Raw genomic sequence first — 17,199 nt, forward strand, 5'->3', positions numbered from 1 at the left:
CTGATGTGAAGGGCTGACTCATTTGAAAAGACTCTGATACTGGGAAAGATTGAGGGCAGGAGGAGGAAAGGACAACAGAGGATGAGATGGTTGGATGGCATCACCAACTCAACGGACATGAGTTTGGGTAAACTCGGGAGTTGGTAATGGACAGGGAGGCCTGGTATGCTGTGATTCATGGAGTCACAAAAAGTTGGACACAATGAGCGACTGAACTGAACTGACCTGAATTAAGCGACCAATGAGCTCATTGATTTGTTTACATGTCTGTACGCAAGGAACATGTTCCTCCTCCCTCCAAACAGATATACCTGTTTACTCAGCCTCTGATTGTTTTCTTCCACATAAGGGAGGCAAGGGGGAAAGAGGGGCTACAGCCTTAATGGAGGGGCTTCTGGGTGGAGAATTTAAGGGCACAGAATAATAAAAATGTAGGTTGCGGGCACCACGTGGAGTTGCCTACGTAGGTCTAATTTTATTTAAAAGTATGTGGAATCTAAGGCTTCCTGGGTGTTTCAATGGTAAAGAACCCACCTGCCAATGCAAGAGCCACAGAAGCCACGGGTTCGATCCCTGGGTGGGGAAGATCCCCTGGATGAGGAAATGGCAACCTGCTCAAATATTCTTGCCTGGGAAAGTCCATGGAAAGAGGAGTCTGGCAAGCTACAGTCCAAGGAGTTGCAAAGAGTCAGATGTGACTGAGCAACTAAACGCATGCACGCACATATGAAATCTAAATACGACCAAACTGGAGTTTAGAAGAGAGCAGTCATCATAAACTTGCTTTCCAGGACTGCACAGGATTAATGAACACTAAGAACAGCAGAGACAAAGAGGAAGTGAATGAAAGAATAAACAGGAGTGGGGTAAAGACCTAAATGTAAGGCCAGATACTGTAAAACTCTTACAGGAAAACACAGAACACTCTGCGACGTAAATCCCAGCAAGATCTTTCTTGATCCATTTCCTAGAGTAATGAAAATAAAAAACAAAAGTAAACATGTACATTACCACGTGTAAAATAGATGACCGGTGCAAGTTTGATGCCTGAAGCAGGGCACCCAAAGCCAGTACTCTGAGACAACCCAGAGGGACAGGGTGGAGAGGAAGCTGGGAGGGGGGTTAGGATATGGGGGCTACCTATATACCTGTGGCTGATTTTATGTTGATGTATGGCAAAAAAAATCACAATATTGTATAGTAATTATCCTCCAATTAATAGAAATAATTTTAAAAATTAATAGATGGGTCCTAAGTAAATGTAGAAGTGTTTATGTAGCAAAGGATACCATAAACAAAACAAAAAGACAACCCTCAGAATGGGAGAACGTATTTGCAAAAGAAAAAAATGACAAAGGATTTATCTTCAAAATATACAAACAGTTGATGCAACTCAAACTCCTTCGCCCATGGGATTTTCCAGGCAAGAGTACTGGAGTGGGTTGCCATTGCCTTCTCTGAATGATGAAATAGGCAGAAGATATAAATAGACACTTCTCCAAAGGAAACATACAGATAGCCAAAAAAAAAAATATGAAAAGTGCTTAACATAACTAATTATTAGAGAAATGCAAATCAAAACTACAAGGAGGTATCACATCACACTGATTAGAATAGCCATCATCAAAAAGCCTACAAACAGTAAATACTGGAGAGGGTGTGGAGAAAAGAGAACTCTCCTACAGTGTTGGTGGGAATGTAAGTTGGTATAGCCACTTGGAGGGACTTCCCTGGTGGTTCACTGGTTAAAAATCTGCCTTGCGGTATAGGGGATGCAGATTTGATCGCTGGGTGAGGAACTTAAGATCTCACATGCCATGGAGCAAATAAGCCTACGTGCTACACCTACTGAGCCCAAGTGCTCTGGAGCTTTTGTGCCACAGCTAGAGGACCTGTCAGTCAGTTCAGCCGCTCAGTCGTGTCCATCTCTTTGTGACCCCATGGACCGCAGCACACCAGGCTTCCCTGTCCATCACCAACTCCCAGAGCTTGCTCAAACTCTTGTCCAGGGAGTCGGTGATGTCATCCAACCATCTCATCTTCTGTTATCCCCTTCTCCTCCATGAAATTCTCCAGGTCAGGATGCTGGAGTGTGTAGCCTTTCCCTTCTCCAGGGGATTTTCTCCACCCAAGGATCAGTCCCGGGTCTCCTGCATTGCAGGAAGATTCTGTACCATCTGAGCCACCAGGGAAGTCCATACCTTCCCCCAATCACCCTCCCACCACATCCATTCTCTTCAACTCACCTAGATGACCCTTTGAAAAGGCAAGTTGGCTTATCTTACTTGCCTACCTTAAATCAACAATTCCTGTCATCATAAGGATTAAATCTTTCCCTGATTTTCCTTTCCATGGCTCCAGCCTCATGCACGCCTCTCTGGCAATGATTCTAAGTTCATGTAAAACTTTGCGGTACTTTCAATTTTGATGAATTTTTCTCGTTTGAGCCTTTGCACACACTTAGTCCTATTCTGGGAACAGTTTTCTTCATCGATTCCTCTCTCCATTCTGCTCACTAACTGGTGAAATTACATGGAAATTATAGACCATCTCAGAGATACCTTCTCTGATCCCTAGTTCTAGAAAGTAACAGTCTGAGAAATGGGGCGAGGACCAGCATCAAGGAAGGAAGGGGGAGAAAAGGCAGGTGGAAACAGACATGGGAAAAGAAAAAAATTAGGACAAAGAGAAGTACCAAGAGGTTCCAACAGCAAGATCCTGAGGTAGAAATAGAAGAAGCAGAGATGTGCAGAAAGACTGGGAATGACGAACAGAACAAGATTGGGAGACAAGATGTGCAAGGTCCCTTAGAGTTTCCATTAGACTATCGGATTGTGCAAGCCCTCCTCTCGCCTTTATGAAACAGTAAGACATGCAAATTGTCATAACCACTGTTTTATGGCTGGGGGAAATAAAGCACAGAAAGGCATGGAGGTTACTTTAGCAAGGGCAAGGTAGCAAAGGAAGAGTGGCTACCAGCATCCTGGGTGTGTCCCTGAGGACAGTGGTGTGCGAAGCCAGCTGGCAGTCAGGGTGGGGTCACATGGTCAGAAGAGGAAGAGGAAGCCCAAGGAGTTCTGCAGGTTCTTAAAGGAGTGAATTCGGGTCCAGGAGAAAATTTTAGTTAAGGAGAAATTTATATTGGTGGGGAGGGAAAGGAAACCACTGAGAGATGGGGAGTATAGAAGTGGATCCAATCACTTGTGCTTGAAGAGAAGTAGAAAGGATAACAGGGGAAAGGAGATATACTATCACTGAAAAACAAGCAAACAAGCAAACAAACAAAAGCCTCAAGACCTGAAAACAAGAGATGAGGAGAGAAGCCAGAACAATCATGTGGACGCACAGCTAGGAAACAGCTGCATGGCCGTGGAACTGTGGGCAGGACCCTGACAGGGAGACTGAAGGAAAAGAGGCGCAAGCAGATGGCAAAGAAACAGGGTGGCTCTCAGACCAGTGCTCGGGGCAGCCATGTCACTGTCCCATCGTGTTGGCATGAGTGCGCTGAGGTCTGTCTCTGATTGCCCTCCACATCCATCATGCCCTTGTTTCTCCACAGTGACCAGAGATCCCAAAGCTCTCCAAGTGCCTCCTGAAGGAGAACCCAAGAAGGTGCTCAGCCTACTACCAGCAGAGGGAGAAGGTAATTATGATTTAAATCCCTAACTGCTTCAATAAATGGAAAAAAAATCCTGCGTGTTTCTCATCTTGCCATTCTCTTCTTCGTAGTCACATACGTACACATGGAATTGTGTCAGTTTCTCTTTTTTCCCCCAAACTGAGAGAGACTAAGGATATAAAGGTGAACTAAGCTGGGTGGGGAGAGCACCCCTGCATGAAGAAGGTAGGGAGACAGGATGTGTCAAAGGTGGCCTGGGGTCCTGAAGTAGAAGTGCCGGGGTGACTTCAGCTGCATGTAAAATTCACATTGACGTACGGCAAAAACCATTGTAAAGTAATTATCCTCCAATCAAAATAAATTAATTAATTTAAAAAATCCAATTTGGCCATTGAGGCAAGGAGATCACCAGCTTCCTTCCAGAAGTCCTAGGAATATGGAAATAAGATTTGTGAATGATGGACAGGCTTGTGATGTACAAAGGTGGTGTAGAATAGAGGTGATAAGGGGAGGCTCTCTGGCCCTGTGGTCCATGCGAAGATGGAGGGAAGAATGGGATGGGGAAAGGCGATAAAGAGCAGTGTCAAGGCTGAAAGGGAAGAAAAAAGAAGACAGGAGCAGAGGAGACATCACGCACCAAAACAAAGAGAGGCGTCTAGAGACACTGGCAGAGGAAACAAGGGCAGAGACAGAAAAGTGTGCAGAGTCGGTGGGAAGAGGAAGAAGCAGAAAGAGAATTAGATGTACAGGGAGTGCGGGAGAAGGGGGCTGGTTCTCAGCCTCCAGTGGTAATGATGGGAGGGAGCTACCCTGCAGGTCAGGGGAACTCCAAGGGCAGATCAAGATGGTCTGGGACAGGGACAGCCCCACCCAGGAGAGAACTGAGCTTCCTGTGTCTTCACCATGAGTTTGTTTGGTTTTATTCTTTTTTGCCATGATTTCCCCTGGTTGTATACTGAGACCTCTGAGGGATTTCATTCCTTTCTGCAGAGGATAACAAGGCCTATTGTGTGATCCATGAGGAAGAAGAGCCCCAGGAAGCCCTGAGCTCCCCATCAAGATGTGAACCAGGTAAGGAAGGGGTATTGTCAGCCCTGAGCTGCAAGGTGTCAGATGTCTGAATTCAGAGCTGAACAGCATGACCCTGGTTATAACAGATGAGTTACCACTTAGAGTGAAATGTTAGTTGCTCCATCCTGTCCAACTCTTTGCAAACCCATGGACTATAGCCCACCAGGCTCCTCTATCCATGGAATTCCACAGGCAAGAATACTGGAGTGGGTCACCATTCCCTTCTCCTGGGGATGTTCCTGACCTGGTCTTCTGCATTGGAGGCAGATTCTTTACCATCTGCGCCACCAGGGAAGTCCTTATGTTGTAGTAGGCCAGTCCTAAAGAAAGTCTTTTGTCCTCCACAATCTTAATGTTTATTTACACTAAAGATTTGATATTGTGGTTTTAACTCTTGAGTACCCTTTATTCCTATGAAGAATAAAGATAGATGTTTATCTAGTGTTTAACAATAATACTATTAATAATATATTTTCATAACGTTGGGTAGGCTTCCAAAGGAATACAGTCCTTGAGATCTACGTGTCAGAAAGAAAAACCAATGACCCAAAATCTCAGAAGACGGTTATTGCCACATATTTTTTTAATCAATCTACTGGATTATATAGTGCTTTATTCTTTTCTAAGTACTTTGGCAAACACAATTTCCTTACAAAACTTTAGGACTTAGCTAGGGAAACAGTTATTTCTCCTTAGAGATTAGGATATGGAAACACAGAAAAATGATACTTGTTTTTCCCTGAGATCAAAATAGAAAGAAGGACAAAGACTCACCTGTGTCCTGAGTATCCCACTGCAGGTAGCAGCTGTGTGAGTCTCAAACAGGGAATTGGGAGATTGGGATTGACATACATGTGTGTGCTCAGTCACTCATTTTGTCCGACTCTTTGTGGACCCATGGACTGTAGCCCGCTAGCCTCCTCTGTCCATGGAATTTTCCAGGCAAGACTACAGGAGCGGGTTCCCAACCCAAGGATCTAACCCTCGTCTCTTATATCTCCTGAATGGCAGACAGATTCTTTACCACTAGAGCCACCTACCAGATATAAAATAGACTAATAAGAATCTATTGTATAGCACAGGGAACTCTGCTCAATACTTTATAATGACCTATATGGAAAAAGAGTCTTAAAAAAGAGTGGATATATATATATGTATAACTGATTCACTTTCCTGGGTATCATAAACGAATATAATATTTTAAATCAACTATACTCCAATACAAATTAAGAAATAAATGGATATGAAATCTAAATAGAACCAGGCTGCAATATGCTATCAGGGAAGGGAGATACTTTTCAACCTGCTTTCGCTAAGACTGTCCCAAGAACATGGACATAGTGAGAATAATCATAATACAGAAAGTTCATGTGAAAGACATTTGAAATCAGCCTGCCAAGGGGAAGGGAAGATTCCTGCTCATTTGTCAGTGGCAGAAGATGAGAACTTTGACAATATGGAGGAGAAATATGTGAGATGGACAAAGTAAACAGAAAGGATAGAATTTTAACTTGTAGATTTAAATGTTAGGTGGAAACACTGCAAACAGAAAGTTAACAATTAGAGAGAAGAGATAGAAGTGAGGAAATGAGTTCCCCAGAAGAAAGGAGTTAAACTCAGTAATCAAACAAGGTATAGAGTTTAACAGGTAGAGAAAGCGATATGAAGAGAAAGACCCTAAGAGGGAAAGTGCTAAGAAGTAGACAGAGTGGAGGAAAGCATGACAGTTATACATAGAGGAAAAGATAAAGGAGAATGAGTGAGACATCCGTAGAGAGGAAACACCATGTGCAAGGGATGGAGAAGACAGTTGAGGACGTTGTAGGAACTGAAAGAAGGGTTGCTGCGTGGAGGCAACTTGTAAAACCAGGAGTTGAACGTGTTAGCAATGAGTGTTCACTTCAGTTCAGTCACTCAGTCGTGTCCAACTCTTTGTGACCCCATGGACTACAGCATGCCAGGCTTCCCTGTCCATCACCAACTCCCAGAGCTTGCTCAAACTCATGACTGTCAAGTCAGTGATGCCATCCAACCATCTCATCCTCTGTCATCCCCTTCTCCTCCTGCCTTCAATCTTTCCTAGCATCAGGGTCATTTCCCATGAGTCAGTTCTTCACATCAGGTGGCCAAAGTATTGGAGTTTCAGCTTCAGTCCTTCCAATGAGTATTCAGGACTGATTTAGATTACCCCAATGATCAAAGTGGCACCTGTAATAGAGGCTAGGGGCCTCTCCTCAGCCATTCTTGTCTACTTCAATCTATAACTTAACGATCCCCACATTCCTATCTCTGGCCCAGACTTGTCTTTTAAGCTCATTCATCAAAGTGCCTGGATATATTTGTACAGGGATCTGTGAGACTGCTCCATTTGGATGGTTTTGGAAAACTTCAGTAGCAGACACTTCCTTAGTTGCGTGGACCATCTTTCTTGATACCGCATCTGCTTCCTTTCCTGGTGTTCTTTGTTTCAGTATGGAACTCTATTGTTCCATTCTTTAGGCAGCCACCTAGGGATCATCAATGTCTCTCCCCTCTGCTTCAATTCACACAACCCATCAATCATGCAGTTTAATCAACTGCACCTTGAACATGTCTGCTGCTCGTCCTTTGCTTGCCGCTCTCAACACAAAAACGCTCATCAGATCTCTCTTCTCTCTGGAACCAGAGCCAGAGCAACAGTCTCTGTCTAGTCGCATACCCTCCCCCAGTCATCCTCCCACCACATCCATCCTCTCCAACTCACCCAGGTGACCCTTTGAAAAGGCAAGTTGGCTTACCTCACGTGCCTACCTTAAATCAGTGCTTCTTGTCATAAGGAGTAAATCCTTCCCTTACTTTCCTTTCCACGGCTCCAGCCTCATGTGTGCCTCTCCTGCAGTGACTTCTAAAGTACATGTAAAACTTTGCAGTAATTCTAGTTTTGATGGATTTTTCTCATCTGAGCCTTTTGCACACACTTAGCCCTGTGTTGGGAACAGTTTTCTTGGTCCATTCCACTGTCTAATCTGCTCACTAATTGTGAAACCACATGCCAATTATATTTATTTAGCTATTTATATATTTCTGAGTGTATTGGATCTTACTTGTGGCATGTGGGACCTACATTGCAATGTTTGGGTTTCTTTCTAGTTGTGGCCTGTGGACTCCAGAGCACGTGGGCTCTGTAGTTGCAGCTCATGAGCTTAGTGGCCCCTTGGCATGTAGGCTCTTAGTTCCTCGGCCAGGGATCAAACCCACATCCTCTGCATTAGAAGGTGGATTCTTAACCACTGGACCACCAAGGAATCCCTCACATGGAAGTTATATACCATCTCAGAGAGACCTTTTCAGATCCTTAGTTTTAGAAAACAGCAGTTTGAGAGATGGGGTGGGGATGTAAAGATCAGCATCAGGGAAGGAAGGAGGAGAAAAGGTAGGTGGGAACAGACATGGGAAAAGAAACAAACCAGGACAAAGGAAATAGCGAGACATTCCAACAGCAAGACACTGACTGAAGTAGACATAGAAGAAGCAGAGATGCATGAAAAGGGTGAGAATGGGAAAGAGAATAAGGTTGGGAAACCATGTATGCAAATTTCCCTACATTCTGCATCAGATTACTGGGTTGTGCAAGCCCTCCTCTTACCTTCACAAGACCAAAAGACAGGTGTGCAAACTGTCGTAACCTCTATTTTATGGCCGCAGAAATAAAGCACAGAAAGGCATGGCAGTTATTTTTGCAAGGGCAAGGTAGAAAAGGAAGGGTGGGCACCAGCAACTGGGTGTGTCCCTGAGGACAGCAGTGTGGGAAGCCCTCTGACATCTGAAGCCCTCTGGGTCGTGTGGTCAGAAGAGGAAGAGGAAGCCCAAGGAGTTCTGCAGGTTCTTGAAGGAGTGAACCAGAGTCCAGGAGAAGGTTTTGGTTAAGGAGAAAGTAATGTTGGTGAGGAGGGAATGGAAACCACTGAGAAACAGGGAGCATGGAAATGGACCAACCACTTGGACTGTAAGTGATCTAGCATAAGAAAATTAGAATGTATAATAGAGGAAAAGAGACACTTTTCCTATCACTGAAAAACAAGGAAACAGGAAACCCCAAGACATGAAAACAAGACATGAGGAGAGAAACCCAGACAATCAAATGGGCGCACACCTAGGAAACAGAGCTGCGTGGAGGTGGAACTGTGGATAAGACACTGAGAGGGAGAGAAAAGGAGAAGGGGTGCAAGTAGACGGCAAAAGACAGCCAGCCTGCGGCTCCCAGGAGCAGAGCTTGGAGCAGACATGTCCCTGTCCCAGCGTGTTGGCACGAGCCCACTGAGGTCTGTTTCTGATCGCCCTCCATGTCCATTGTGTCCTTGTTTCTCTGCAGTGACCTGTGATCCCAAAGCTCCCCAAATGCCTCCTGAAGGAGAAGCCGAGGAGGTGCTCAGCCTATTACCAGCAGAGGGGGGAGGTAATTATGACCGAAATTCCCAACTGCCTCATAAATGGGAAAAAAATCTCCTCTTCTCTCATCTTGCCATTCTCTTCTTCATATTCACTTACGTGCACAAAAAATTGTGTCAATTTTCTCTTTAGTTTTTCCCCAAACTGTGAGAGAGACTAAGGACACAGGTGAGTGGAGCTGGGTGAGGACAGCACCCCCGGGGGGAGAAGGTAGGGGGCCAGGATGTGCCAAAGGTGGGCTGAGGTCCCGAAGTAGGACGCCTAGGTGACTGTGTGTGTGTGTGCTCAGTCCTGTCCAACTCTGCAACCCCATGGACTCTAGCCCGCCAGGCTCCTCTGTCTTTGGAATTTTCCAGGCAAGAATACTGGAAAATTTCCTTCTTCAGGGGATCTTCTCGACCAGGGATTGAACTTGGGTGATTTTAAGTGCATATAGAAATCCAGTTGTCAGCAGGTTATGGCCACCGAGGCAAGGAAATCATTTTCAGCTTCCTTCTGGAAGTCCTAGGAACACGAAAATAACTTTTGTGAATGATGAGTAGGCTTGCGATTTAGAAAGGTGACATAGGATTCTTAGACTAAAGCTGATGAGAGGAAGCTTTTGGGCCCTGTGGTCCATGTGAAAAATGGAGGGAAGAATGGGATGGGGAAAGGCAATAAAGAGCAGTGTCAAGGCTGAAAGAGGAAGGAAAAAAAAAAAGGAGCAGAGGAGACATCACACACCAAAACAAAGAGAAGCATCTCGAGACACTGGCAGAGGAAACAAGGGCAGAGACAGAAAAGTATGCAGAGTCGGTGGGAAGAGGAAGAAGGAGAAAGAGAATTAGATGTACAGGGAGTGCGGGAGAAGGGGGCTGGTTCTCAGCCTCCAGTGGTAATGATGGGAGGGAGCTACCCTGCAGGTCAGGGGAACTCCAAGGGCAGATCAAGATGGTCTGAGACAGGGACAGCCCCACCCAGGAGAGAACTGAGCCTCCTGTGTCTTCACCATGAGGTTTTTGTGTGTTTTGATTGCCATGATTTCCCCTGGTTGTATACTGAGACCTCTGAGGGATTTCATTCCTTTCTATAGAGGATAACAATGCCTGTTGTGTGATCCATGAGGAAGACGAGCCCCAGGAAGCCCCGAGCTCCCCACCAAGATGTGAGCCAGGTAAGGAAGGGGTATGTCAGCCCTGAGCTGCAAGGTGTCAGATGTCTGAATTCAGAGCTGAACAGCATGACCCTGGTTCCCTCCTCATGGTCTAGTTGTTGTTTGGTCACTCGGTTCTCTCCAGCTCTGTGTGACCTCACGGACTGCAGCAAGCCGGGCTTCCCTGTGCTTCACCATCTCCCGGAGCTTGCTCAGACCCATGTCCATTGAGTCAGCGATGCCATCCAACCATCTCGTCCTCTGTTGTAGAGGATCAGTCCTAAAGAAAGAGTCTGTTTTTCCTCCACAATCTTTATGTTTGTTTACACTAAAGACTCAATATTGTGATTTTAACTCCTGTGCACCTCCTATTTCCTAGAGAATTAAAGGTAGGTATTTATCTAGTGTTTAATAGTAATATTATATTGTTATAATTTGTCTATAATTGATAGACTTCCAAAGAAACTTGGTCCTTGAGATCTACTTGTCAGAAAGAAAGACCAATGACCTTAAGCCCACAAGCAGTTTTTGCCACATATTCTTCATCAGATTATTGGATTATGCAGTGCTTTGTTGGGCTTCCCTGATAGCTCAGTTGGTAAAGAACCTACCTGCAACGCAGGAGACTCTGGTTCGATTCCTGAGTCGGGAAGATCCGCTGGAGAAGGGGTAGGCTACCCACTCCAGTATTCTTGGGCTTCCCTTGTGGTTCAGCTGGTAAAGAATCTGCCTGCAGTGTGGAGACCTGGGTTTGATCCCTGGATTGGGATCCTCTGGAGAAGGGAATGGCTACCCTTTCCAGAATTCTGGCTGGGAGAATTCCACGAACTGTATAGCCCATGGGGTCACAAAGAGTCAGACGTGACTGAGTGACTTTCACTTTTAGTGCTTTATTGTTTTTCAAAGTACTTTGGCAAGTGAGATTTCCTCACAAAATTTTAGTTCTTAGCCCGGGAAACCGTTATTATCCTTCCTTAGCCATTAGAATACAGAAGCACAGAAAAAAGAATATTTGTTTTCCCCTTGAGATCAAAGTAGGAGGAAGGGTGAAGACCAGTGTCCTGAGTATCTCAGTACCGGTGGTGGCTGTGTGAGGCTTGTAGGAAGTCATGTCATCATATGATGGGAGTCCAAAGGGAGACCTGCAACATCTCAATCGCAATAGAACAGAGCCTGAACCAGAGAGCCTTCCACTTCTCAAACAGAGTAGGGAGTAGAAGAGATTAAGAGAGAGAGAGTGAGGCAAGAAATGAATCCTGCTGCAGGGTGTGGGGGCTTCCCCTGCGGCTCAGTGGTAAAGAATTCACCTGCCAATTCAGGAGATGTAGGTTCAATCTCTTAGTTGGAAAGATCTCTTGGGGAAGGAAATGGCAACCCATTCCAGTACTCTTGCCTGGAAAACCACGTGGACAGAGGAGACTGTGGGCTAGTCCATGGGATCACAAAACTTGGACATGACTGAGTGACTAAAGAACAACAATAGGATTTGAAAGACCTAGAGGAATAGCTTCCCTGGTGGCTCAGAGCTTAAAGTGTCTGTCTGCAATACGGGAGAACCGGATTTGATCCCTGGGTTGGGAAGATCCCCTGGAGAAGGAAATGGCAACCCACTCCGGGATTCTTGCCTGGAGAATCCCATGGACAGAGAAGCCTGGCGGGCTACAGTCCATGGGGTCGCATAGAGTTGGATATGACTGAGCAACTTCACTTACTTACTTAGAGGAATAGAGCTAGAGAGAATAAGCAAAAAATGAGAGTTCAAGATCATCACTGAGGAAAAAATGTAAAGATAGGAGATGTTGCCAGGGCGGGGGGGAGAGCACACAAAATCAAAGATACATTTTCATAATTATACACAATTATTCTCCTAGTGCAGAAGCAGAAATGTTTAGAGGCAGGTCTGAGAAACAGAGGGCAGGAGAATGAGGTGAATAAAGTGGAAACAGAGGCAAAACAGGCTTCGATGGATCTCAGGTGTGGTCCTTGGAGCAGATGTCCTTCCCAAAGGGCAGCTCACTTGTGCTCTGAACATCCTAGCTCAGCTCATTTCCTTCTTTCTTTTTTTAAAGTGGAGTATAATTGCTTTACAATGTTGTGTTAGTCTCTGTTGTACAATAAAGTGAATTAGCTATATGTATACATATATCCCCTCTCTGGCATCCCTCCCGCCATCCCACCAGCCTAGGTCATGACAGAGCTGAGCTCCCGGTGCTATACAGCACCTTCCCACTGTCTATTTTACACATGGTAGTATTTTCTGGTCAATCCTAATCTCCCAATTAGTCCAACCTCCCCTTCCCTATCCTGTGTCCACATGTCCAATCTGTACATATGTACGTTCCTGCATGGAAACAAATTCCTCTATACCATTCCTCATTTCTTTTCAGTGTCCTGTGACCCTGAAGCTTCCCAAATGAGTGACAAAGAAGAACAAGAGGAGCTGCCCAGTCAGCCACTGGATGGAGAAGGTATTCATGATTTCAACTCCTATTTCACTAATTGAACCTTTTTCTGTCTCCCTCTTTCAATCTCCCTTCCTACCCTACTCCCCTTCACATGCGCACACAGAAGAAATACGAGGTGCCACGTGGAAAGGATCAAAAAGACAGAGGAAATTAGTTGTATTAGAAGGGAGTGAGATGGGTTTGTTGTGAGATTATGTTCAGCCTCCGGTGATAGTGTCAGGAGCCTTGTTAACCTCCAGGTCAGCTGAGCTCAAAGGCGGGAGGGTCTATGCATTGGGACATCCCCACCTTGGAGATTCTCTAGCCGCCTTAGTCTTCCTGGTTGTTTCTGGTAGGGCTTTCCTACTATGGTTTCCATTGGTCATACACTGGGTTTCTAAGAGATTTCATTCTGTTCATCAGAAGGCAGTGGCACCTGTTTCGAAATATGTGATGAAGAAGAGACTCAAGAATCCTTGAGCTCACCACCAAAAAGTGGACCAGGTGAGGGAGATAAGGATAGTCTGGGCTGCAAGGCCTCAGGAGGATGGGGTTTCCTAATGGATGCTACTCTGGGAATACCCCACAATGGAAGTTTCAGTTAATTCTGAAATACAGTCTTCATGTTTACCTTGATTCTTTGGGAAAATGCCAGGACTTTGTGCGTGCTGTGCTCTGTTGTATCCAACCCTTTGTGACCCCATGGACTGTAGCCCACCTGGCTCCTTTGTCCTTGGGATTCTCCAGGCAAGCATACTGGAGTGGGTTGCCATTTCCTTCTCCAGGGGATCTTCCCCGCCTAAGGACTGAATCCGTGTCTCTTTCACCCCCTGCACTGGCAGGCAGATTCTTTACCACCAAGCCACCTGGGGAAACCCCCACCACCAAAGCATGGGCCAGGTGAGGGAGATAAGGATTGTCTGGGCTGCAAGGTGTCAGGAGGATGGTGTTTCCTGATGTATTGTACTCTAGGAATACTCCACAATGAAAGTTTCAGTTAATTCTCAAATACCGTCTTCACATTTACCTTGACTCTTTGGGAAAATGCAAGGGACAAGAAACCTTGAGCAACTCCACAATTAGGAGGTCATGCTGTTTGATTGTAAGTATCCATGTATTCAGTTGTAGTAGATACAATCTCACACAGGAGAAAGAACACAGAAGCTGCACAAAAATGTGATTAATTTTTAGTGGAACTGTTAGTACATTATCTCTATCTATTTAGTATCCCCCCAAGAATGTTTACATTCACCTCTTCCAGCACAGGAACATAATCTTTCATTTATCTATTGGCTGTAGAGAGTTAATTTATTGCTTAAGTTGGTGCAACATGTTTTATATCACCATCAATGATTTCTTTGTCTAAATGTTTGAACTTTTGACCTTATTATGGGAATAACTCATGACTTCAAATGTTTGAGGTTCTTTGGGGGTTTTAGTGGTTTCCTACTCCACGGATAACTCTCAAAGACAAAGTACAATGGGGTTTAAGCTGATTCTTATGACTAAGTCATGGTCTTGATGTAAATGATTTGTAGCATCCTTGCCCTAAATAGCAATCAATAGCTGCCAGACTCATGTTTCTTAAGGCTGTTTATCTGGATTAATATTGATTTTAGAAGCATAATTGCAACTAAAGTCATAATTTTTTTAAGACGTTGGTTTGGGATGACAGTGTATTCAAAAATTCTTCAAACTGGCTCTACTAGAAATACTGTAGACGAATTAAATTAAAAGTTAGGGTGGTGATCATAAGTATGTCAGTCTTGGAATGTTATTATTAGCAGTAAAGATAACATAATGGGGAAGTCAGAGGCTTCAAACATTAAGCCAGTAATATGAAAAGCTGAAATAGCAAGGACAAAGGATAAAAAATGTGAAGGAGAATGTGACAGTCAGTGCGACAAGCTAGACATCCAGGAAAACCTTACTTTGAAGATCTTGAGTGGAAGCAGTTCTACCTTATGGAATTGTCTGTATGTTCTGGAAATCTTTGGGAATTCACTTGATGTCCATTTTTTCTATGGGTTCCTGAAGATATTTAAAATCTGTTTCCATTGTATTCAGATGTTATGATCTACTCCAAAAACATAATAGCTTTCAGTTTTAGCAATCTGACATATCCTAGAAAGAGCCCCCGGCTTCCCCAGTGCATCAGCAATGAAGAATCTACCTGCAATGCAGAATGCAGGAGACATGGGTTCAATCCCTGGTTTGGGCAGATCCCCTAAAGGAGGAACTGGAAATGCACTCCAGTACTCTTGCCTGGAAAATCCTATGGACAGAGGACCCTGGTGGATTACAGTCCATGGGGTTGCAAAGAGTTGGACACGACTTATCAACTTAACAACAACAATCACAGAGAAGTTGCTACGTTCAGTTACTTGAGATAATTTTGCTTTCTGTAAGGGAATGAACTCTACAAGGAAATCTGAAGCAGTCATTGCATAACCAGCCTGGGATCTTATTTGTCTTTATTATCTTTTGTCTCAATTTTATTCTTATTTTAGAGATAATATTTATCACCAAATAATATTAAATCAGGATTTAGTATGGAAGTGAACTTCCAGATGTTCAAGCTGGATTTAGAAAAGGCAGAGAAACCACAGAACAAATGGCCAACATCCATTGGAGCACTGAAAAAGCAAGAGAGTTCCAAAAAAAAATCTACTTCTGCTTTATTGACTATGCCAAAGCCTTTGACTGTGTGGATCACAACAAACTGTGGAAAATTCTGAAAGAGATGGGAATACCAGACCACCTGACCTGCCTCTTGAGAAATCTGTATGCAGGTCAAGAAGCAACAGTTAGAACTGGACATGGAACAACAGACTGGTTCCAAATAGGAAAAGGAGTACGTCAAGGCTGTATATTGTCACGCTGCTTATTTAACTTATATGCAGAGCACATCATGAGAAATGCTGGGCTAGAGGAAGCACAAGCTGGAATCAAGATTGCTGGGAGAAATATCGATAACCTCACATATGCAGATGACACCACTCTTATGGCAGGAAGTGAACAACCAAAGAGCCTCTTGATGAAAGTGAAAGAGGAGAGCGAAAAAGTTGGCTTAAAGCTCAACATTCAGAAAACGAAGATCATGGCATCTAGTCCCATCACTTCATGGCAAATAGATTGGGAAACAATGGAAACAGCGAGAAACTTTATTTTGGGGGCTTCAAAATCACTGCAGGTGGTGACTGCTGACATGAAATTAAAAGATGCTTGCTTCTTGGAAGAAAAGCTATGACCAGCCTAGACAGCATATTAAAAAGCAGAGACATTACTTTGCCAACGAAGGTCTGTCTAGCTATGGTTTTTCCAGTGGTCATGTATGGATGTGAGAGTTGGACTATAAAGAAAGCTGAGTGCCAAAGAATTGATGTTTTTGAACTGTGGTGTTGGAAGGACTCTTGAGAGTCCCTTGGACTGCAAGAAGAGCCAACCAGTCTATCCTAAAGGGAATCATTCCTGAATATTCATTGGAAGAACTGATGCTGAAGTTGAAACTCCAGTAATTTGGCCACCAGATACAAAGAACTGCCCCATGGAAAAGACTCTGATGCTGGGAAAGACTGAAGGTGGGAGAAGAAGGGGATGACAGAGAATGAGATGGTTGGATGGCATCACCAACTTGATGGCTATGAATTTGAATAAGCTCTGGGAGTTGGCGATGGACAGGGAGGCCTGGCGTGCTGCAGTCCATGGGGTCGCAAAGAGTTGCACACAACTGAGTGTGTTGGCCATCTGGTGATGTCCATGTGTAGAGTCTTCCCTTGTGTTGTTGGAAGAGAGTGTTTGCTATGACCAGTGCATTCTCTTGGCAAACTCTAATAGCCTTTGCCCTGCTTCATTCTATACTCCAAGGCCAAACTTGCTTGTTACTCCAGGTGTTTCCTGACTTCCTACTTTTGCATTCCAGTCTCCTATAATGAAAAGGCCATCTTTTTTGAGTGTTAGTTTTAAAAGGTCTTATAGGTTTCATAGAACCATTCAACTTCAGCTTCTTCAGCATTACTGGTCAGGGCATAGACTTGGATTACTGTGATATTGAATGGTTTGCCTTGGAAATGGACAGAGATCATTCCATCGTTTTTGAGATTGCATCCAAGTAGTACATTTTGGACTCTTTTGTTGACCATGATGGCTACTCCATCCCATAGTAGTAGATAAAATGATCATCTGAGTTAAATTCACCCATTCCAGTCCATTTTAGTTCACTGATTCCAAGAATGTCGATGTTCACTCTTATCATCTCCTGTTTGACCACTTTCAATTTGCCTTGAATCATGGACCTAACATTCAAGGTTCCTATGCAATATTGCTCTTTACAGCATCGGACCTTGCTTCTATCACCAGTCACATCCACAACCATGCTTAGCACCATCCCTTCATTCTTTCTTAAGTTATTTCTCCACTGATCTCCAGTATGGATGTGAGAGTTGGACTGTGAAGGAGGCTGAGCATCAAAGAATTGATGCTTTTGAACTGTGGTGTTGGAGAAG

The 17,199-nt window shown here is 44.3% G+C and overlaps 1 protein-coding gene across 5 annotated transcripts in view; it reads left to right on the plus strand.

Moving 5' to 3' along the window:
- The window catches only part of SP140 (SP140 nuclear body protein), a 79,213-nt gene that overhangs the window by 25,888 nt on the left and 36,126 nt on the right, over positions 1–17,199 (plus strand). For 4 of the 5 annotated variants that reach the window (XM_068967237.1, XM_068967238.1, XM_068967241.1 and 1 more), the window contains 5 exons: positions 3,560–3,643; positions 4,610–4,690; positions 9,042–9,125; positions 10,191–10,271; positions 12,638–12,718. In XM_068967237.1, the coding sequence (XP_068823338.1) occupies positions 3,560–3,643; positions 4,610–4,690; positions 9,042–9,125; positions 10,191–10,271; positions 12,638–12,718 (411 nt within the window). The remainder of the gene's footprint in view (positions 1–3,559; positions 3,644–4,609; positions 4,691–9,041; positions 9,126–10,190; positions 10,272–12,637; positions 12,719–17,199) is intronic. The other variant, XM_068967240.1, reaches the window with a different exon arrangement.

Source organism: Capricornis sumatraensis, chromosome 3, assembly GCF_032405125.1.
Source record: "Capricornis sumatraensis isolate serow.1 chromosome 3, serow.2, whole genome shotgun sequence".
Lineage (NCBI taxonomy): Eukaryota > Metazoa > Chordata > Mammalia > Artiodactyla > Bovidae > Capricornis > Capricornis sumatraensis.